The 23,362-nt window shown below is 40.7% G+C and overlaps 1 protein-coding gene across 1 annotated transcript in view; it reads left to right on the forward strand.

The window, feature by feature from the left end:
• LOC133074924 (beta-adrenergic receptor kinase 2) overlaps positions 1 to 23,362 on the forward strand; it is a 116,511-nt gene that overhangs the window by 39,598 nt on the left and 53,551 nt on the right. The window contains exon 3 of the mRNA XM_061168878.1: positions 14,398 to 14,471. Coding sequence (XP_061024861.1) covers positions 14,398 to 14,471 — 74 coding nt within the window. The remainder of the gene's footprint in view (positions 1 to 14,397; positions 14,472 to 23,362) is intronic.

A 23,362-nucleotide genomic window follows, 5' to 3' on the forward strand; every position in this document is an offset into this window, starting at 1 on the left:
GGACCTGCACTCAGAGGTGAAGATGCTTCTCACCTGCCTGGCATCTTGTAAACAGTGATGGCTGAACTGAAATTGACCTTACAGAGTTGGGGTCTGCCACTCTCCAGAGCTCAGGCCCTCGGTCACTATCTGAGCTGATTATGTAAACAGATGAAACACCTTAGGAGACAGCAGTAGAGTTCAGGTTAACTAGTGCTGAAACTTCCATTTATGAAGTGGTTATTTTCTTCCTGAAATAGCTACTTCTTGCCAGGACAAAGCAGCACGATTAATTTCCCCCAAGAAGTGGTTTCCAAAAAGCCCTCACCCTCTCTCCACCTTCTCTTTCTCCTTTGTTGCCTCCCACCTTTCTTCCTTTATGCTTTTTTTCTTTTCTTTATGTGTTTCCCCCCATCTCCCTCTGTCAAAATAGCAATAAGGGCAACAGCAAAAAAGAATGAAATAAAACCGGCCCCAGTTTAATTCATGAAACCACAGAGTGCTAGGCTTAAATGAAACATTAGATTTTTATCTATCCCAGTCCTTTTGTTTTGCCAATCAGGAAACCAAGGAACATTAGCACAAAGAGTTGGTGAAAACCACCCAGCTTGTTGGCTACCATAGGAGCCAGAGTCTAGGGCGTACTGACCATGGGTGGGGTGTGGGGACCATCTGACTCCAGGGTGTCATGAATATGAATTGGGGCTAAGCATCTTATCAGGGATAAGTGGGTAATGAAAGCAGGTGACAAGAAAGACTGACTGGGTTATTGCTTAAATTAGTTATTTAGGGAATGTTTCTTTGAGGAAGTGATTTGAAGAAGTGATTGGTTTTGAGAAAGAAAGAGCCCCCGTGAGGATCAGGTGGAAGAGCGTTCTCAGCCGAGAAGGAACAGCATTCTTGGCAGAGGGAACAGCATGGTAATCAGCAGGGGTGGGAAAGAACACAGCAGGTTCCAGAATCAGCCAGAGGCTAAGGTAGGCAGAGAGAGAGGTGGGCAGGAATCAGTGTTTTATTTTACGTGTAATGGGAAGCTCTGGTAGGTTTTGACCACGTCCGATTTGTCTTAAGATCATTCCTGCCTCTTTATGGTGAATGAATTATCCAAGTCAAAAGTGGGAGAGTGGAAGCAGGGAGATGAATTTGGAGGCTGCCGCCGTCCAGGAAGTTGGCGGTGCTGGCTTACATCAGACGAGGACAGTGGAGATGCAAGAACGGGGGGGTGGATTGGGATTTATTCTGAAGATAAAACCTAACAGGTCAGCTAGTGAACGTGGGGAGTGAGGGAAAAGAAGACTCAAGGAGAACTCAAAGGCCATTTAGGGGATAGTATACTTAGTTTCTATAATGTAGGACAGCGGTCCCCAACCTTTTTGGTACCAGGGACCGGTTTCATGGAGGACAATTTTTCCATGGACTGGGGCAGTGTGGGAGGGAGATGGTTTTGGGATGATTCAAGCGCATTACATTTATTGTGCACTTTATTTCTATTATTATCACATTGTAATATATAATGAAATAATTATACAACTCACTATAATGCAGAATCAGTGGGAGCCCTGAGCTTGTTTTCGCTTGTCGCTCACTCGTAGGGTTTTGATATGAGTCTGAAAGCAGTTGATTTATTATGGTCTCCATGCAGTCAAACCTGTCTGCTAATGATAATCTGTATTTGCAGCCACTCCCCACTGCTCGCATCACCTCCTCAGCTCCCCCTCAGGTCATCAGGCATTAGATTCTCATAAGGAGCACGCAACCTAGATCCCTCACATGCGCAGTTCACAGTAGGGTTCACACTCCTATGAGAATCTGATGCCACCGCTGATCTGACAGGAGGCGGAGCTCAGGTGGTAATGCAGGTGATGCGGAGCGACTGTAAACACAGATGAAGCTTCGCTCTGCTCGCCCGCCACTGCTCACCTCCTGCTGTGTGGCCCAGTTCCTAACCGGCCATGGACCGGTACTGGTCCGTGGCCTGGGGGTTGGGACCCCTGACTTAGGGGAATGAATACATTCTATAAAGTATATTTCCTTAAATTATTCAAAACTATGAAAGGAAAGGAACTAGTTAATGCACAGAAAGATGAAGTGACCGGGGTAATTGAAACCATCATGTCATCACGTCACCTTCATGCTCTAAACCTGTCCTAAACCCCCACTGCAGGACAAAGTCCCTCTTGTTACTGTTATTCAAGTCACCCAAACTGGCCTCAGTCTTCTTTTTCTTTGTCTTTTTCTTCTAGCGTCTACTCCACCGATGCGTCTTACGCTCTGTCTCCCTCTGTGGGACACCGCCTTCTGGCCTGTGCTTTTCTCAAAGATCCAGCCATTTGGGAATTCCCTGGTGGTCTAGTGGTTAAGACACTGTGCTTCCATTGCCGGGGAGAGGTGCGAGTTTGATACCTGGTCGGGGAACTAAGATCCCACATGCCGTGCGTCACGGCCAAAAAAACCCGAAAAAACAACAACAAAAGATCCAGCCATTCAGGGATTAGCTGAACCACGAACAGTCCATTTTCTGGTGTTCCTTATGTGCCATTTACTTGGCACTTCCTGTGGCAAATGTAGGATTTCCAGGTGCCTCTTCCGTGCGGTTTCTCTAACTGGAATCCAGATTCCTTGAGACTAAAGATAACCTCTGATGCTGTTTTCCTCCTTGTGACTAGAAAGCATCTGGTTCAGTATTTTATACAGCAGAGGAATTGACTCTTTTTTCTTTTTGTCTTTTTGCTTTAGCATGAAATCCTTTCAACTGCCGTTACTGTAAAACTCTTACTTGTAGCATTTTGTGTAAACAGCAGGAGTATAGCTATATGCTCTGTGATTATTTTCTCAGCGTGAGGAGAGCATTCCAGGGGTGAAGTCATGGCCCACCAGTGATACACCCAGTGTCCCGTCCATCACCTTCGTCGTGGCCCTCGTGGGCATCTGTGCGCTGCTGGGACGAGTGTTAGCATGAGCACCCACAGAAATAGAGGGCTCAGGTGGGCAGCTGTGTTGAGTAGACGGTTCGCGGGAGAGCAGCGGGGTACTGGTCCCCGCCACGCACAAAGGGGGGAAGGGACTTCCCACTGCCACATCCCCACTCCTGGCAGAAGGTATAAGGCCCCGAGCGTACAAAATTACAACACGTAAATGCACCATCTAACTTTTAAACATACCTATGTCATTTAATTAACAAATTACTAGAGTCAGCTGGCTACAAGTTAAAATGGATTTGGACTAAATAATCAGAAACCATCTCATTGCTCTAGTAAGAAATCATTTCATAGTCATGAGATTTCACGTCAAGATATGGCAAGCAACTCCAGCCACCAGTCACTGGAGGTGCCGCAACAGCGGCCTGTGGGCCTTCTTGCCCCAGAGGGTTGGCCGTGGCACTGTCACCACCTGGTGTTCCGCTATCAAGGTTCTACTTTTTTGAGCCTTGAAGGCTTTTGCTGACATCTTCACATTCTGGTAGAAATATTCAGAGCCAGGTGGTACGCAGGCACTGTTAACACATAGGGGTCAACACTTTGTACTTGTTATGGGTTGGCTTCAGGGATGGGATGAGGATGAAAGGGTCATCTGGGCACAGACGCGGTGGCAGATGAGCATCCTAAGGAAGAGGAAGGAAGGATTCAGCTTTGCCGTGTTGAGAAGAGGCCCGGCTCTAAAAACTTCCGCCCCGGATTTGAGAGCTGAGTTTAATTTTTCATGAAACAATTGCCCACTTATATTAAAAACGATTCCCCAGCAGGCTCTTTGGCATTCCGAAGCTCTCAGCACACGCGAAGCATCTTGTAACTGAGAAATACCTAGCACTGGGATTCTTCTAGACGGATCCCTCAGCCTGCCGGATGAAGCCCATCTCCCCCCGCCCATTCAAGCCTCGGTGGTGGGATAAAGCATTCCTTCCACCTTTTCCCCGTAGGAACGTGCTCTGTCCAGATTCTTCCATTTCTTTCTTCTCACCCCTTCCTTATCTCCATGGAAATTTCCTGTCTGTGACCACTTGCTCTTTCTCTCGACTCTGTAGCCCATTAATCTCTCCACACCTGGCCTGTACTTCACTTCTTCCCGGAACCATCTGTGGCTATAGCACGAGCCATACTGATCTTCCCTTAGTAAATTTATCAAATGTTTATTGAGACCATTAAGTCCTGGCCATTGTGCTGAGGATTAGAGAGAAAACCACACAAGAGCAGGCCATTTCCCTCCCAGAGCCCCTGACTAAACAACTCCTTGGTGACATCGTTAGAGGTGCATCCTTTCTTAACACTATGCCGCTGTGTATTCCCAAGGCCGGCGTCACGTTTAATGGGGAGATACTAGAAGTATTGCCATTGAACGCCAGGAACAGACAAGGAACAAGAAATGGACACATTGATCACGCCAACAGGACCAGTACCCAAGAGGTGGAGGGCCCGAAGGATTCCTTGAGCAGTGGTGCTGAGTAGCAAACCTCAATACAGAGGGCCCTGGACGTGCTCGTGAGCATAGACCTGTAACCCAGGGTAAAAATGGAACCTAAACATATGAAAAGATTTTCGACTTGATTAAAAATTGGCAAAGCGCAAATTACTCTGAACTATTATTATTTTTCTTAATCTTTCAAATTGTCACAAGATCCGGAAGTTTAATAACACACTTTTGGTATGGCCGTGGGTTTAAAAACAGGAGCTGATGCCTTGCCGGTGGGTGTACAAACAGGTACTGCTCGGATGGGGCTAATTTGGTTGGGTCTATTAAAATAACAGAATGTCTATATAACCTTTGGCTCAGGAGTTTCACTCGGAGGAATGTATCCTACAAATAGGCTTGAACACATGAGAAATGATGTACGGAGAGGGTTATTTATTGCAGCAATTTTATAAAAGCAAAATATTTCCTGCAACCCAAATGTTCACCATTAGGAAACAAGTTATGTAACTTCTGACATTCCGTCCGCTGGAATAATGCAGCTGTAAGGAGCGGCCAGGTAGCTCTTCGTGACTAGTATAGAAAGATCTCCAAGGTCTCGAGTTATGAAAAAAAGGCTGACGGAGACAGTATGGTAGGAAATAAGAGTTCGTCTTTGCGCCTGCCTTTGTGCTGTGTTAGGAGGTAACACAGCGCCTATAACAGAGACCCACACGGGGGGGGGGGGGCCCCCTCATCCGTAGCGGTGCAGGGTTAGCAGGAGGCCCCCCTCCACGTGCCGAGCTCTTGCCATGTTGTGGCGCTGGTGTCCCTAGGACTGTGGAGTTTCCTGCATCGAGCTGGGTGAAGGAGTCACATGGATTTCTTAGCACCTGGCCAAGAAGTAACACACATCACTTCCCTGAAAAGATACAAGGAACCAGTAATAGCCATTACCTTGGAGGTGATGGTGGTGGGTGCGCTACTGGGAAGATGAAGGACGTGGACCAGAAGGAAACTTTTCATTTTATACCTTTTTAATTTATTTTTACAACTTTGAGCCATTTTGTCCATTCATAAGATAAAAAGAGATAGTTGCGAGTTAGTGGCCTTGAAAGCACTAAGGACCCAGGGCCGTGGGAGCACAGAAGAGGGATAGCTCCTCCACCTGGCTGGGCTGGGGAGTCCTTCGAAGTTTACTGCATTACGTGATGCTCAGTTGAGGTCCTGAAGGTAAAGTGGCTGTTAACCAGGTCAAGTCTGGAGGGAATGAGAAGGGTGGGGGTGGGAAAGCGGGTGGAGAGATGGTTGGCAGGAAGGGAGCGGGCGCTGAGAAGGAGAGTCTGTTTCAGGTGGAGTGAGGAGCGTCTGTGAAGGCACAGAGGCGTGTTGAGCGACCTGCGCTTGCCTCCGGCCATGCTGTGCGGGTGGGCGCCGTAGCTCTGGGGAGGTGTGGGGCAGAGCGGGGCGTGCATTGCAGTGCAGATGTTAGAGGCTGGGTCTTATCTAGCGTTCTGTGCAATGATGAGTTCAAAAGCAAGGGAACGGCATGGTCAGATCTAGACAGCAGCATGCAGGACGAATGGGAAAGGAGACTGGACGAATGTTGAGGTGGCCGTGCCGTGATCTAGGAAGCAATGCATCTCTTCCTGCAAAGCGAGTATGGCACTTAACTAATGCAACGCAGTTAGGTATTATCTTTTATGTTTGTCTATCAGTACCTCCAATCAGATTGCAATTGCTCTGAGAACCCCTTTATTTACACTTATAGCACCATGACATAAATGCTTATTGGTTGGGCTTCCCTGATGGCGCAGTGGTTAAGAATCCGTCTACCGATGCAGGGGACACGGGTTCGATCCCTGGTCCGGGAAGACCCCACATGCCAAGAAGCAACTAAGCCCGTGCACCACAAGTACTGAGCCTGCACTCTAGAGCCCTCGAGCCACAACTACTGAAGCCCGTGTGCCTCGAGCCCGTGCTCCACAACAAAAGAAGCCACCGCAGTGAGAAGCCCGTGCACCGCAACGAGGAGTAGCCCCCGCTCACCGCAACTAGAGAAAGCCTGCGCGCAGCAACGAAGACCCAATGCAGCCAAAAAAACCCAAAACCAAACAAACAAAAAACTTATTGGTTGATTTTTTTTTTGTTTTAAATAAACCTTTAATGGAATATATGTATAGAAAAGTGCTCAAGTCCAAGTGCATAGCCTCATGAATTATCACCAAGTGAACACACATGCATTAATTGGTTGATTATTATTCTGTTTCTTCCTTGTTAAAATTATGGTTAGACCCAGTGTGTGTGTGTGTTTTTTTTTTTAACATCTTTATTGGAGTATAATTGCTTTACAATGGTGTGTTAGTTTCTGCTTTATAACAAAGTGAATCAGTTATACATATACATATGTCCCCATATCTCTTCCCTCTTGCGTCTCCCTCCCTCCCACCCTCCCTATCCCACCCCTCTAGGTGGTCACAAAGCACCGAGCTGATCTCCCTGTGCTATGCGGCTGCTTCCCACTAGCTAGCTATTTTACGTTTGGTAGTGTATATATGTCCATGCCACTCTCTCACTTTGTCGCAGCTTACTCTTCCCCCTCCCCGTATCCTCAGGTCCATTCTCTAGTAGGTCTGTGTCTTTATTCCCGTCTTGCCCCTAGGTTCTTCATGACCTTTTTTTTTCTTTTTTTTCCTTAGATTCCATATATATGTGTTAGCATACGGTATTTGTTTTTCTCTTTCTGACTTACTTCACTCTGTATGACAGTCTCTAGGTCCATCCACCTCACTACAAATAACTCAATTTCGTTTCTTTTTATGGCTGAGTAATATTCCATTGTATATATGTGCCACATCTTCTTTATCCATTCATCTGTTGATGGGCACTTAGGTTGCTTCCATATCCTGGCTATTGTAAATAGAGCTGCAATGAACATTTTGGTGCATGACTCTTTTTGAATTCTGGTTTTCTCAGGGTATATGCCCAGTAGTGGGATTGCTGAGACCCAGTGTGTTTTACACACCCTCCCCACTTTGTCCTGGCCATGTTTAATCTGTGATGTACACACATACCCTAATTTCCATACTGCCAGCTTTAATCATTGTTCTTTGAGACGTCTTTGGGAAATATAAATCAGGTGGATTGTTGGAATAATATTTCTATTTTAAGTTATTTTAAATCTCACTTTATTTTGTCAGTTTGTTTGTTTACTATTAGATGTGCATTAAACGGTTATAAGTGAAAAAAATTGATCCCAGTCTGGAAAGAGTATTGGCATGGTGCATAGCCAGAAATTTTTTTCTTTTCCATCATTTCATAATGTTGGTAAAGGCTGAAAGTAATCCCAACTATTGCAAGGGTTTAGATATACTTTTCTTGCCACTGAATTTTCACATTTTCCTCCCAGTCCCAATTTCCTTTGTTCCCTTTTGAAGTAAGAGCCAATTGCTCGGAACATTCTATGAATTTTTCTTTGGCCACGTTTATTACCATTTGTGCTTTTGTCTACTAGACTGTTAATATTCAGGGCCCCAAATCTCTCCATTATCTAAATGAGTGATCTCATTAATTAATCTAAGACTATTTTGTTGAGCACGTATGTGCTGAATTTAAATTGGAGGTGGGGTAGATAATTTGGATATTTAGAAGACCTATTTACAATTTTGTTACTAATTTTCTTCTGTAAAGTTTTAAGTCAGGAAGTGAAAGTTCTAGTTTGATAAGCAGAGTCAAATAAAAAAATATATTTAAGGTTTGCATGAAGTAGATAAAAATAATTAACTAAATGTTCATTTTGATTTATATTTATTTATTCCTCTTGGGACTTGGAAGAAATGAAAGGGAGAATTATTCATTGGGAATTTAAGTTAGTATTATTCATCTAGGAGAGGCATGGTGCCCTGTGGGAGTTTTCCATTTTTACATGTGTATGCTTTTTTTCTGTAATTTTGAGTTTGCTTTTCTAGTTATCATTTAAGATTTCCTTTCTTTTCACTTGTAAAGACTATTGTGTATCCTGAATGTGTCAGAGTAGTTGTTTCCAGCCTCTGCATTACCCAGAACCTTTGTAATTACTTATTTTAGTCCCATGCCTCTGTGTGTGAATGATTTTATCTTCTGTACAAACTTGTGCTTTATGAAAAACATCCTGTAGAGATTGACAACCATGTAAGTGATCATGCATTAGCTTCTGGAAATTTTAGATCCCAATTTGTGATCGACTTAAAGCCACTATTCAGGAACATCTTTTGAGCCTTATCCCTGGCTTAGCTGTATGTACCCAATCTTATTTTTCTTTCTTCTTTAGCACCAGTTTTTTGTTTGTTTGTTTGTTTTTTGGTGGGGTGGCAGGAAGAGTCAGGTTTATTGAGGTATAATTTAAGTAAAACTCACCATCTACAATGTACAATTCTATGAGTTTTGACAAATGCATAAAGTTGTATAACGACTACCAAAGTCAAGACACAGAGTAATTCATCACCTCCACAAATGTTCTAGTGCCCTTTATGGTTGACCGCCACACCCCACCCCAACCCCTGGCAACCACTGATCTCGTTGTTCCTATGGTTCCTCCTTTTCCAGAATGACACATAAGTGGACTCATTCAGCATGTAGCCTTTGGGTCTGGTTTCTTTCACTTAGCACAGTGCATTGGAGATGCACTTATAGTGGATGTATCAGTAGTTCATGCCTTTGTCTTGTTGAGTAGTGTTCCATTGTATGGATACATCACAGTTTATCCAGCCATCAGTTGAAGAACATTTGGGTTATACCCAGTTTTTTGATATTATATATGAAGCTACTACAAATATCTGTGTTCAGATTTTTGTGTGAACATAAATTTTCATTCCTATTGGGTGAAATACCTAGGAGTGTGATTATTTGGGTTGAATGGTAAATGGATATTTTAACTTTAAAGAAATGTTTTTGAATGAGGCTGCATTCCTACTAGCAGTCTGTGAGAGTTCCAGTTACTCCACATCCTCTCCTCGTCAGCAATGGCATTGTCTCTCTCTCTCTCTTTTTTTTTTTTTTGCTATTCTGAGAAGTATATAGTGATATCTCACTGTGGTTTTAATTTGCATTTTCCTAATGACTAACAATGTTGGACATCTTTTCATGTGCTTACTTTACATTTATATATCATCTTTGGTGAAAGTATTCAAATTTTCTGCTCAATTTTTAAAAATACTGGATTGTTTATATTCTCATCATTGAGTTTGAGAATTCTTTGTATACTTTGGATACAGGTTCTCTATCAGATATGTATATTGCAAATATTTTCTCCAAATCTGTGGCCTGTCTTTACTTTCCCTTTGTAAGTAATAAGTAATTTATGGGAAATTACTTTTGAGACTGTGTAAATATTTTGTTCCTTATCAAACTTTTGCCCTCTGGTTTTGGCACCTATTGATTTTCTAACTCCATCATTCCTTCTATAGTTTTTGGTTGGTATTTGATGCTAAGGAAGAGCTTCCCCTTCTTTCCTTTATTCTTCTCCTCCCTTCTTCCTTCTTTCCCCTTCCCTCCATTGTGGAGTCACAGCCCATCAATCATCCCAGCCAGCACAGTAATTCCCCTCTTTGCCTGTTGATTCAGAGGCACGAGGAGTCCAAAACATTATATATGCTTCTCAGCGAACAAAGCTTCTGGTTGCCAAAATTTGATATTGTCAGTCTTCTTAACTCTGCCCTTCTAGTGGTTATGAAGTGGTATCTCAAAGTGATTTAATTTATATTTGCATGATGACCCAACGGTATTGAGCCCTTTTAATGTGCTTATTGGCTAGTCATATTTCTTCCTTTGTGAAGTGTTCACATTTTTTGCCCATTCTTTTATTGGGTTGTTTCCTTTTAAAAATTGATTTGTAAGAGGTTTTTGGGGTTTTTTTAATGTATACATAAACGAGATATAGGCCTTTTTCAAATTTGTTTCTTTTTTTCTTTTCCCATTTGGATATAAGTTTTTTCTAGCATTTGTTGAAAAGACTTCCTTTTCCTAATAAATTGCTTTGCTATCTTTGTAGAAAATAAGTTGAACACATATAAGTGTACTTCTGGATCCTCTATTCTGTTTCATGGATTTAGTCTTATGCCAGTACAACACTGTGTTGATTACCATGGCTGTATAATGAGTCTTGAAATTAAGCAGTGTAATTCCTTGAACTTTTTGCTTCTTTCTCAAGATATTTTGGGTATTCCAGTTTTTTCGCATTTCCATATACATTTTAGAATCAGCTTGTCAGTTTCTTTAAAAAGCCGATGGGGATTATTATTAGGATTGCATTGACTCCATAGATCAATTTGGGGAGAATTAACATCTGCAATACTGAGTCTTCCAATCCATGAACTGACTATATCTTTCCATTTATTTAGATCTTCTTTAATATCTTTCAGTCATATTATATAGTTTTCCACTTAGTGGCCTTGTATATCTCTTATTTATTTATTCTTAAGTATTGGTTCTTTTTTGATGTTATTCCAAATGGACTTGTTTCAAAATTCCATCTTAAAACTGTGTGATGTGAGTGTATCTAATGTCATTGATTCTTTTAGCTAATGACCTTGTATTTTATGGTCATTTATGGATCTTCCTAAATTCACTTATATATTCTAGTAGTTATTTTGTAGATAGGATTTGTTATATAGTTAATCACGTTGTCTAGGAATAAAATTAGTTTTAACTCTTCCTTTTCAATTTTAGTAAGTTTTATTTCCTTTTCTTATTGCACTGGCTAAGACCTCACAATATTGAATAGAAGGTGTGAGATTAGGCATTCTGGCCTTTTCTAATCTGAAATGCTTTGTACTTTGTTTATCCCACAGCTCAGAGAGGTCTTATTGACATTCTGTTTTATCATTGATCTCAGCATCATATTTAATTCCTTTATATCATTTACCATAAATTACAGTTATTTCATTTGTTTACTACTTTGTTGTCTGCCCCTTACACAAACCCATAAGTCTCTTATGGGAAAAACTCTGTCTTCACCAACATATAGCACGGTGACTCTTAGTAGACACTCAGTAAATGCTTTGTCAAATGAGTAAATTTTGGTAGGAACTTTTTGCAGTTATGCAGGCTATCCTCCTTCCCAGTGTTTGAATCTCCTTGGTAAAACCTAGGACAGGTATTATTTCTTACAAGATTTTTTTCATATTTTTCTTTCCCTCTTTTTAATTTTTTAGGTGGTTATATTTCAATTTCCTATAGAAACCACGCATATTTAATGCTTTCAAAAGTTCTTAATTGATCTTTTATAAAAGATAATACAGGGCTTCCCTGGTGGCGCGGTGGTTGGGAATCTGCCTGCCAATTCAGGGGACATGGGTTCGAGCCCTGGTCTGGGAGGATCCCACATGCCACGGAGCAACCGGGCCCTTGAGCCACAACTGCTGAGCCTTCGCGTCTGGAGCCTGTGCTTTGCAACAAGAGAGGCCGCGATAGTGAGAGGCCCGCGCACCGCGATGAAGAGTGGCCCCCGCTTGCCGCAACTGGAGAAAGCCCTCGCGCAGAAACGAAGACCCAACACAGCCAGAAATAAATAATAAATAAATAATAAATAAATTTAAAAAAAAAAAAGATAATACAATTCTTTCTACTAATTTTTGCAAAATATTTTAGTGGCAAATTGGGATAGTTTGCCTTTCCTGGATGTTACATACACTCGGAAGTTAATCAGTATTCAGGCAGTTTGCAGTGGTTCAAATATAGAAACAAGGGTAAACACATTCCACAGTTACCTAGTAAGCAGGTGTTGGGTCACTACTTTTTATTCTTTGAAATCTGGAGAAATCACACCAATGAAGTGAACCAGTTAGGCAAATTATTTCCTTATTTTTGCCCTTTAGCTTTTGTTCTAATCTGAGTAATGCTTCATTTTTTTTTTCTTTATGTAATTTAAGTCTAATGAAGGTAAATTGCATTCAGCCTGGAACACAATGATCTAGGATGTATCCAAAAGGCAAAATATCTTTCTTCTGGCTGCTCCATTTTAACAGCTGCTGTGATAGAAAGTAATGCTTCAGTTTATGTACAGACACGAGGAAAATACTGTTTTTTTCCCCCTATACGATGTTCCAAATAATTCTTTGGCTTATCTTACACATTGATGATGGAAATTGCATTAAAGAAGTAGGTAACAACATATTAAGTTGGATGTTTATTCATTCAACTCCCTTTCTTCATCCTCCTCCTCCTTTCTTTCCCCTCCCTTCCAATTTACAGGTGGAGATTTCAACAGTCCTCCACCGATAATGGAGAGAATAAATAGACATTCAGTAAGATTTAGAGGACCAGGACAACCCTATCAACCAACTTGGCCTAATTGCCTTTTTACTTTATTTAATGAAACACTCCACCCTATATACTGTTTTTCTTTTTTTTTTAAGTACCCTTGGAACATTCACCTAGAGGGACCAAGTTTGGGACCAAAACCAAGTTTCAATAAATTTAAAAGCATTGGAAGTCCTACTGAATGTGTTCTCTGACCACAACAGAATTAAACAGAAATCAATATCCCAAAAATACCTGAAAAAAACCCTCCCAAATATCTGGAAATTAAACTACACATTCCTGAATGACTCATGAGCCAAAGAAGAAATGACAAGGGAAATCGGAAATTACTTTGAAATGAATGAGAACAAAAAGTCAACCTTTCTCTTATTTAAAATAAAAATATTAACATGCAAATCGGTAGAGATTCACATCTTCAGTTCTTCCTACTCATCTGCTTCTTGAATTCCCTACTCCCTCCATATGTTGGCCTTGCTGCAGTTCCTTGACAATATGAGCACGGCCGTGCTCCTGCTGGAGCTGTGCACCCAGCCCCTGTTAGTCTGGTCTTGCCTGTTTAACCAAGTAGTCCAAATACCTTTCTTCTAGTTCCACTGAACAAACATTTAACCGTTTTCAAAGGTCATGTTCCTGGAAGCATGGAGGGGAATTTATGGGGCAACAACAGACAAGCTCAAGTTCTATAACTCTCATGTTAACTTGAATGAAAATCTTGTCAAAGCTGCTTCCTTCCTGTCCTACCTGGGGAGTTCTGATCTACTACCTTTGCCCAACATTGTAGACTTTTTGTGAGTCTTTCTTCACTTTTTTTTTTTCTGTGACTTCTGTCTCTCCTAACAATCCTTTAATTGTTTGGACCTTCTCATTGCTTTTGACTTTTCATAGTCTTCCAGTATCTCTGCCCTCAGTCTGGTGTCAGCTTGTCCTCTCCAGCTTCATTCATTCACTGAGGCTTGACTAGGTGCGAGGCATTGAGCTGGCCACTGGGTTTGGTACTGGGGTGGGAGACTTGTAAATCAGATAATTAACCAGGGTGAGCACTTTGGCAGAGGCATGTTGGAAGGGCCATGCAAACAAACATTCTTTCAACACATATTTATTGGCCTCCCACTGTGTAACAGGCACTGTGCAATGGGGGTGGTATCCCGGGCAGAAGGTACTGATTGCTTGAAGATGAGGCGTGGAGTTGTGAAGGAGAAAAGCACCATCTGGGAATGGGTGATCTGCTCTGGCACGAGGGATTTGGTAGGGACTTGGAGGGACTTGAGCTAATAAGTGGTGAGAGAAAAGACTAGAAAGGTTAGGAAAGTACTTCTTTTTTTTTTTCTTAAGGGAGTTTTAGTTCTGTTTCTGTGGGCGTAGCATTTATTAGCTCCATGGTGACTCTTACCAACTTCTGTATTACCTGTATCTCTGATTTCTTTGGTTAATCTTCCACTTGTTCTGGTGACCAGTAGCACTAAGTGGTGGTAACCACTAGCACTGTTAATTGTGCATTTTTTAAAAGTGGGAGGGGGGTTGCCAAGAGAGAAGGAACCTCAAAGCAAGGAACCAGGTGTGTGATTCTTTACTTTACCTGGATTATTTCCTTTTAGGCATTAAGTAGCCTCTTGAAACACCCTTTTGTATTTTAAGGGTAGGGGAGGAAGAGGTTGAAACAAATGAATTTGAAAACACCCTGTGGGATAAAATTTACATTCATCGCCCACCCTGAAATTTTTTATTCTTTTTCTTTAGGTTTCTTGCTATTTAAAGATTTTTGTTTGAATGAAATTAATGAAGCTGTACCTCAGGTGAAGTTTTATGAAGAGGTAAGAAGTGACTGTTTTATCAATGCTTTTATTTCAAAAGCATATTTAAACTGTACTTTGGGAAATATTAAGACTACTAGATATCTTAGAAATTCGTCAAAAGTAATTAGTACTACAAGATATAGTTTATTAGAGATGCTGACAACAACTATAAAAATCATATTTTTAAAGCTCTATAGTGTTCTGGAATCAGTGAGGAATAGTTGGACTAAAATTCCAGAGGAGGAAGAATCATTCAGAGGTGCACTGAGCATTACCAGCCATTATATTTTCTGCAGAAGCTTGCTGATTCTGGACACAGAAGCCGAGGCAGGGGGCTGCTACTGGGTGAAAGAGAAACTAGCAAAGTTTTATGGTCACACATTACTAGAGTGACAAATTGGAGACTTGGTGGGAAAGGGTGGCCTCAAACCCACAGCTGGTTTTCCCAGCAAGACATTGGGAGGGGATCTGAAGAGGCAGGCCAAGAGCTTCTGGAAGACACATTGAAACCTCCCACAGCCTTGCGGTATTAAACGGGATTGAAATGTACACCTGTTGTGGCAGGAATCCAAAAACAGAACAGGCAAGAGATGAAAGCCCCACTGAAGAGCCATAACCACTTATCACCTGGGGCGGCGGCTGGTCCAGGTGTGGTGGGCAGATGAGAATCCAGCTTTGGCCCCTGGCAGGAGGCTGCTTCTGGGAGACAGAAAAACCAGAAGAGGTTTCTGGATCTGGAGTAAACAGATGAAGCTGGGAATTCCCTGGCGGTCCAGTGGTTAGGACCGTGTGCTCTCACTGCCAAGGGCCTGGGTTCAGTCCCTGGTCAGGGAACTAGGATCCCATAGCCGTGCGGTGCAGACAAACCCTCACTCTCCCATCCCCCCAAAAACCCCCAAAAAACAATAAAAAAATTATAACATCAATCATATTAAAAAAAAAAAACGATGAAGCTGGAGGAACCCCCAAAACATGAGTCATCCCCTGCTCAAGACACACGCCAAGTTTTGAAGCTCGAGTGGGCCGGGGGCCAAAGAGCTATCCTGAAGACTTCTTAAGGGCAGAACTGAATCCAGTGCTGAGGAGACAGAGATCTCATTGAACTCCATGGAGAGCCAGGCCTTAGGAACAGGGACCAACCAGAGGCAGACTGAGTCCTACACAAATGGCAGACCAGACCAGCCCAGCTCAGCCCCCTGTTGGGTGATGAACTCCCTCCCTACCTGTGCAGCAGAGAATAAGGGGAGCCCTCTGTCTCTTTTGCAGGTAGAAAATAACAGTATATAGAGACTCTCCAATCTTCACCATAGAGTAAAAAATGATTTTCCATCTAAGAAGCAAGATCACGTGACTTATAAACAAGGCAATAGAAGCAGACCTGCAGATGAATCAGATATTGGAGTTAGCTGACAAGTACCTGAAAATAACTGTAAATAATATGTTCCAGACAATAGAGGAAAAGATGGACAAAATAATTAGATGGAGGAATAGAGAGTTTCAGCATAATTTGAATGTATTGTGGAAAACCAAACAGATATTCTAGAACATAAAGTATTTGAAATTAGAACCTAGTGGTTAGAACCAGTAGCAGATTGTCACAATGTGAGACATGATTAATGAATAGGGAAGCAGGTCAGAAGGTCATCTCAAACCGAAATACAGAGAAAAAAGAATATAAAAAAGAAATAAGGGCATTAGAGACATGTGAGGCATGCCTAAAAGGTCTAACACATGTAAAGTTGGACTCCCAGAAAGGAAGAGAGAGAATGGGAAAGAAGCAGTATTTGAGGATATAATACTAAGAATATTACAAAATGATGAAAGTCAGCAGCTTACAGATTCAAAAAACTTAGCAGGATGAGTACAGAGGAAACGTATCTTTGCACATCAGTATAAGACTGTGGAAACCTGTGACAGAGAGAAAATTTTAAAAGCAACTAGAGGTTAGAAAAAGGCACCTCATTTTTAAAGGGGCAGTAATATGAATGAAACGACTGTGACATATTAAAATAAATGATTAAGAAAAAAGAAAGACAGACAATGAAATGTCCATCTTTAAAGTAATGAGAAAAAAAAGCTGCCAACCTAGAATTCTTTCCTCAGCCAAAACTTCCTTCAAAAATGAAGGTGAGGGCTTCCCTGGTGGCGCAGTGGTTGAGAGTCTGCCTGCTAATGCAGGGGACACGGGTTCGAGCCCTGGTCTGGGAGGATCCCACATGCCGCGGAGCAACTGGGCCCATGAGCCACAACTGCTGAGCCTGCGCGTCTGGAGCCTGTGCTCCGCAACAAGAGAGGCCACGATAGTGGGAAGCCCGCGCACCGCGATGAAGAGTGGCCCCCGCTTGCCGCAGCTAGAGGAAGCCCTCGCACAGAAACGAAGACCCAACACAGCCAAATAAATAAATAAATAATAATTAAAGGTGCTAATAATTTTTTTAAAAAAATAAAAAATAAAAAAATGAAGGTGAAATAAAGATATTTTCAGACGAAAACCGAGAGAATTTGTCAGTAGTGGAACTGCATTACCATAAATACTAAAGGGAGCTACTGTAAGCAGAAGGGAAATTACCCCAGATGGAAATGCAGGAAGGAATGAAAGACATCATAAAGGGTAAATGTGTATGTGAAATATACGAATGTTGACCATACAAAACTATAATATGTTTTTAGAGTTTAAAGTGTGTGTAAAACTAAAATGTATGAGAGTAGCACAAAAGGCAGGAGAGGGGTTAATAAAGTTAAAATATTTTAAGATTCTAGGATTATTGGGGATAGTAAAAATAATAATTTGCATTGACTTGTAAAGGATGCATATTGTAATCTCTAAGGTAACTTTTAAAAGAATAAAATGTGTATGTTAAAAGAGAGGAGATATGGAATAAAACAACATTGTATTAATCCAAAAAAATAAATAAATAAATAAAAGGTGGACATAAAGTAGGAGGTCAAATTGAAAATAAAGAGTAAGGTGGTAACTATAAATTCATCTATATAAATATTGATGATTACATTTAATATAAATGGACTAAATACTCCCAGTAAAAGACCAAGTTTGTCAGACTGGATAAATAACCAAAACCATGTTATATACTGCTTACAAGTGAGATGCTTTATTTATGTATTTTAAGATAATTTTATTTTTTGATTAACCTATAGTTGCTGTACAATATTATATAAGTTACAGGTGTACAGTATAGTGATTCAATTTTCTTTTTAAATTTTTAAAGAAGTGATATACTTTAAACAGAAGTATGGAAGAGGATATGTAATATACACACTAAATGAAGCAAAGCTGGTATAGCTATACTAATATCAGACAAAGTACATGGCAATGCTACTTTGAGATAAAGAGAGATTATTTCATAATGATTGAGGAGTCAGCATCTGTATCTTACAAATAACAGAACTTTAAAATATTTAAAGCAAAAATTGGCAAGAAGATCCAAAACAAAATAATTCTACAACCCTAGTGGGATACCCACGTACTTCAAGAGCTTGTAGAACAAACAGGCAAAAAATTAGTAAGGATATAGAAGATCTTAATAAAGTGATGAATAAACTTGACCTAATTGACCCAGCAAAAACAGAGTTTTGCATTCTTTAAACTACATATGAAACATTTACCAAAATAGATCATATGCTGGACCCTAAAGAAAACTTTATACAAATTTCAAGATTGAAATTGTTCAGAGTATGTTCTCTGACCACAGTGGACTTAAACTCAAATTTAATAACAGTATTAAGTAAGAAATCCTTAGCTGCCTGGAAACAAATAACTTCTAAATAATTCATGGGTCAAAGAGGAAATTAAAATTGAAATTAGAGAATATATTGAAATATATTTAAGAAATGACATATGCTAATATTATTAGCATGATCTGTCTTTACCCTAAAACATTTGAAATGGTCCAAAGAAAGCATGGCATAATTAGAGCTGATATTAGTAATCTTTGTATCTTTGAAAATTGGAAGAATATTCCCTTTTTTCCTGGTTTATTGATATACATGAAAATGACATTTTTCTACATTGTTAAAATTATATTAATGTATTTCCGGGAAGAATGATCAAATGATGATGCACATTTAGCATCATGTGAAAAAAAAGTAAGCTAAATCCAAAAGGATTCCACTGAGTATGAAGTGACTTTATTATTTCAGTCTGAATCAGGCATTTTATCTGGACAAGACTCACAGCTTGATGTGTCAAAAATTTTTTTTCTTTCCTGTGTTCTTAAAAGCTTCACCTCTCCAATTTCAGCATGTACTCAGCTGCTTTGTCAAATAGAAAGCAATCTCCTTTAGTAGATGAAACAGATGGGCAACCTATATAGTTATTTCTTAAGCACTTCTGGCCAGTATGGTGGTGACTACTGCTGATGTGTTTCCATTTGAACTTTAGGCATCGGAGTTTCTCTTCGTTGGCTTGTTCTGCAGCTCTTCTCTCCTCTCTCCTGGCCTGGTGTGATGGATCTGGCCTATCAGGTTATCCCCTTGGAGGAAAATGCTTCAGGGCTCCTCAGCAACTTCCTTTGTGTTCTTTAATTGACAATACCATCCACCTTGGAGTTTCAAATACAGTTGTGTAAGTCAGTACAGCCTCCAAGATTGAAGTTATCAGTAATTCTGACTCCTTGGTTTCACCAGCCTAGTAGATTCTTTAATTTCTAGTTTTATGATCCTGATCCCTAGAAAACTCTGTTGTCAGATATCTTGCAATGTGTATGTTGTCCATTGTATTTCCATTTTTCTGTGTCCGCAGACTTTTAGTGGTTACCCATTTTCCTGTGGTCTGAAGTCCTAATTGCTTCTTCCAACACTCACATATCTCTGCGTTAGTTATCGCTTACCTTTCCCTCTTTATCTTTCACTACCTTCTCACGTAGACCTTCCAGTAACCAATATTACCTGAACCCACCGAGCCCAATTCTTCTTTTTATTACTTTCCTTATGTCCTTCCCCCAGCCTAGGATGCAGTTTCCCCTTCTCGGCTTGTGGAAAGCCTTGCTTCGTTTAAGGCCAAGGTCAGTTTCTATATTCTCCAGTGAAGCCTGTCTGTACAGTCATCCCAGTCTTCCGTGATTGCTTTGCTTCTCTGATTCTTACACTGTCTGTCGCCTGTAATGCCCATGGAATACTTAATATATGCTTGCTGCTGGGGTGTGTGTGTCATCAGTATTTTCACTTGCCCATTGTTTGGCTCCTAGACAGCAGGCCCAGCTAGGATCTAGGTGCAGCTGTGCCCCTCTCACTTGCTGTGGGATATGGTGCTGGTCATTGAGCAAACCCTGAAGCATCTACCTTGTGTCAGACCCAGAGCTTACAAATGTGAACCAAGACACTGTCCTGTACTTGAGCTCATAGAATGGGGACTTAATATTTGAGCATCTCTTCCTTTATTTATGAAATGAGGTTAGTAATCATCTCCTGCTATTTCACAGGCTAATTGAGAGTCTCAAATGGGATGCCAGATGGACAGTTGCTTTCTAAACTGTAATATCTATAATATGCTGATTAGGTATATGCTGTAACATGGTGGTAAAGAGTTCCAGCTCTAAACTGAGAACATCTGGATTTGGATTTGGACACTGGTAGTGACTAGCTGCCTGAAGTTGGGCAAGGAGTCTTGCTTCGCTCTATCTGGGTTTCCTCAGCTAAAAATTAGGGTATAGCAGTGTCTGTCCTTAGGGTTGTCATGTGTGTATGCAACACACCAGAACAGCACCTGACACGTAGCTAATGCTCGGTGTGTTGGTTTATATACTTCCTTGTTCCAGTTAGATTTAGAGGCAGCTTATAAAAATATTTATATTATACCTAGATTTAATAATAAATCACGGAAAACAGAAAATATAAGATCAGAGGTAAAGTTACTACGCAGACTTTTCTTCACTCATGCAACCAGTATTTATCAAACACTAATGCTGGGAAGCATTGTTTGGATGAACAAGATGGACAAAGTCTGTGCTCTCTTTGAGTTCCTATTTTTGTTGAAACAGATAATAAACCAGTAATAAATGAATAGGAAATATATCAGGAAATGATAACTGCTATGCAGTGATTCAAAACAGACTCACAACTCAATGTGATGTATTGTGATTTGGTGGCCACCTTAAATTGCTGGGTCAAAGACTGACTTCTGAGGAGGTGCACTTTAGCGGAGTAATTTCAGATATTGTGTTTATCCTTTGTGGCTTTCACTTAGTTTCTTGAATCTGTCAATTTATATGTTTCACCAAATCTGGTAAAATTTGGGCCATTATAAAACATTATTTCTACCCCAGTCTCTTTTTTTTCCTCTCTCTAGAATTCCAATCATAAGTATGTTTGATCTTTCGATATTATCCTAGATATCACTGATTCCCTGTTCCATTCCCCCCCCCAATTTTTTTTCTTTCTTTTCTTCAGATTAGATAATTTTTATGGAGCTGTCTTCAAATTCATTGATTCTTTTGCCAACTCTAGCCTGTTATGTCCATCCATTGAATTTTTTTTCAGATAAGATTTCCATGTGGTTATTTTCTTAGTTACTATTTTTCTGCTGCTATTTCCTATCCTCTTATTCATTACATGCATATTTTCTGTACATCTTTTAGTATAGTTTTAACGACTCCTTTAAAATCCTTGTGTGATAATTCCATCAGAATCATCTTGGATTGGTCTTCACTGATGGTCTGTTCTCTTGCGTGTGAGCTACATTTCTCTGTTTCTTCATAGATAGAGTAATTTTAGATTGTATCTTGTCCATTGATATTGTAGATACTCCAAACTCTGCTTCTTCAAAGGGTATTGATTTTTTTTGTCTCAGCAGTTAATTTGGCTTACTCAGACTTGATGCTCTGTCTTCTCATACAGTGGGTAGCAACTGAATCTTGTTCAGTTCTTTTAACCTTAGCTGGACTGCTTTGGGTCTGTCATGCTCACATGTCATTATGGGGTCCAGCAGAGATTTTGAGAGTTTGTACGTAAAATTTTGGAGCTCTGCTCTGGCTCTTCATTTTCAGGAATATCCTCTCTTACTTTCCAGCTTCTGTTTGATGCCCCTTTTCCATTATCTGTGTACTTTTGGTCACTCTCCGGTGGTCCAGTGTAGTTGGGTTTTATATATGTCCAGAATTGTTGTTAGAGTTTAGTTCACTATTACCTGAAGGAGGGCCCTGGTTTGTGATATATTTTGAATATAAAGCCAACATGACTGGCTGATGAATTGGATGTAGGGGGTGGTGGGGACAGGGGTGTGAGCAAAAGAGCAGAATCAGTGATGATTATTCCATTTTTTTGGCTACATGTTCAGCTGTGAGCTTTGTAACCACCAAAGCAGAAAGGGAGGACTACACGGTTAGTGAATGTTCATCATTGATGGCGAAGCTTCCGTTCTGCTGTAGTAGAGACTTTTCACCTTGAACTTGGGCCTCTGCCTGCTCAGGTTCCCTGGACAACCTGACTGCCAGAATTAGGGGTGGCATTTGCTCTGCACATCAGGACATCCTGTCTAGAGCCAATTGATACTTGACTGCATGACTTTAATTAGTGGTCTTACTGATAATAGAAAGTGAATTACAGCCAGGGATGCTTTAGGCTGTTTCTTTGCCTACTAAGAATTAACCTTTTCTGTTGTTCAAGTTGGAGTTTATGAGATATGAGGCACTTACTAAAGCCAGAATTGTGGTTCAGATCATCATTTGTGCAAGAAACTAGAATTTTCTGTATTGTCAGATTATTACAGTTCATAGAAAACTCCCATAGAATCAGCATTTGCTTAACCAGGTGTCAGCTTGCTTTATAGGTCCCCAGAACATAGACTTAGGTTTCATTACACTTGTTTTCAAGGATAATGATTCCATGAAGGTTTAGTTTTCCTAGAGTTTGTATGTTTAGGCAGAAACGTTTGCCTTTGGTTCACTAACAGTCCACCTGTTCTATCCTAGCATTCTGGCATTAATTTCTGGAACTTACTAAAACAAAACATCAAAAGAAATCTACCAAACTAGAGTCCTTTGTTTGTTTTCTGACTCTGCCTCAGATTTCTGTGTCTGGCTTCTGTTTCCTTGCAGCTACCATACTTGCATCTGGCATGGTATTTGAACCTTTAGACATGTTCTCCTGAATTAACCTTGGATGATTAAGCCCAGGTCCTTTGGTTATGCCAACATTGCTGAATTGCTCCTTCATTAAAAAAGTGTTTTCCTTCTGGAGAAAAATATAATTTGAAAAGATACATGCACCCCAGTATTCATAGCAGCACTATTTACAGTAGCCAAGACATGGAAGCAACCTAAATGTCCATCGACAGATGAATGGATTAAGAAGATGTGGGGGGGGTGTGTGTGTGTGTATACACACACACACACACACAAACACACACAATGGAATATTACTCAGCCATACAAAAGAATGAAATAATGCCATTTGCAGCAACATGGGTGGACCTAGAGATTATCATAGTAAGTGAAGTAAGCCAGACAGAGAAAGACAAATATATGATATTGCTTATATTTGGAATCTAAAAAAAAAATGATACAAATGAGCTTATTTACAAAACAGAAATAGACTCATAGACATAGAAAACAAACTTATGGTTACCAAAAGATGGGGGGGGGAGGGATCAATTAGCAGTTTGGGGTTAAAATATACACACTACTCTATATAAAACAGATAACCGGGCTTCCCTGGTGGCGCAGTGGTTGAGAATCTGCCTGCTAATGCAGGGGACATGGGTTCGAGCCCTGGTCTGGGAAGATCCCACATGCCGCAGAGCAGCTGGGCCCGTGAGCCACAATTACTGAGCCTGCGCGTCTGGAGCCTGTGCTCCGCAACAAGAGAGGCCGCGATAGTGAGAGGCCCGCGCACCGCGATGAAGAGTGGCCCCCCTTGCCGCAACTAGAGAAAGCCCTTGCACAGAAACGAAGACC

This window comes from Eubalaena glacialis, chromosome 15, assembly GCF_028564815.1.
Source record: "Eubalaena glacialis isolate mEubGla1 chromosome 15, mEubGla1.1.hap2.+ XY, whole genome shotgun sequence".
In the NCBI taxonomy this organism is placed as follows: Eukaryota; Metazoa; Chordata; class Mammalia; order Artiodactyla; family Balaenidae; genus Eubalaena; species Eubalaena glacialis.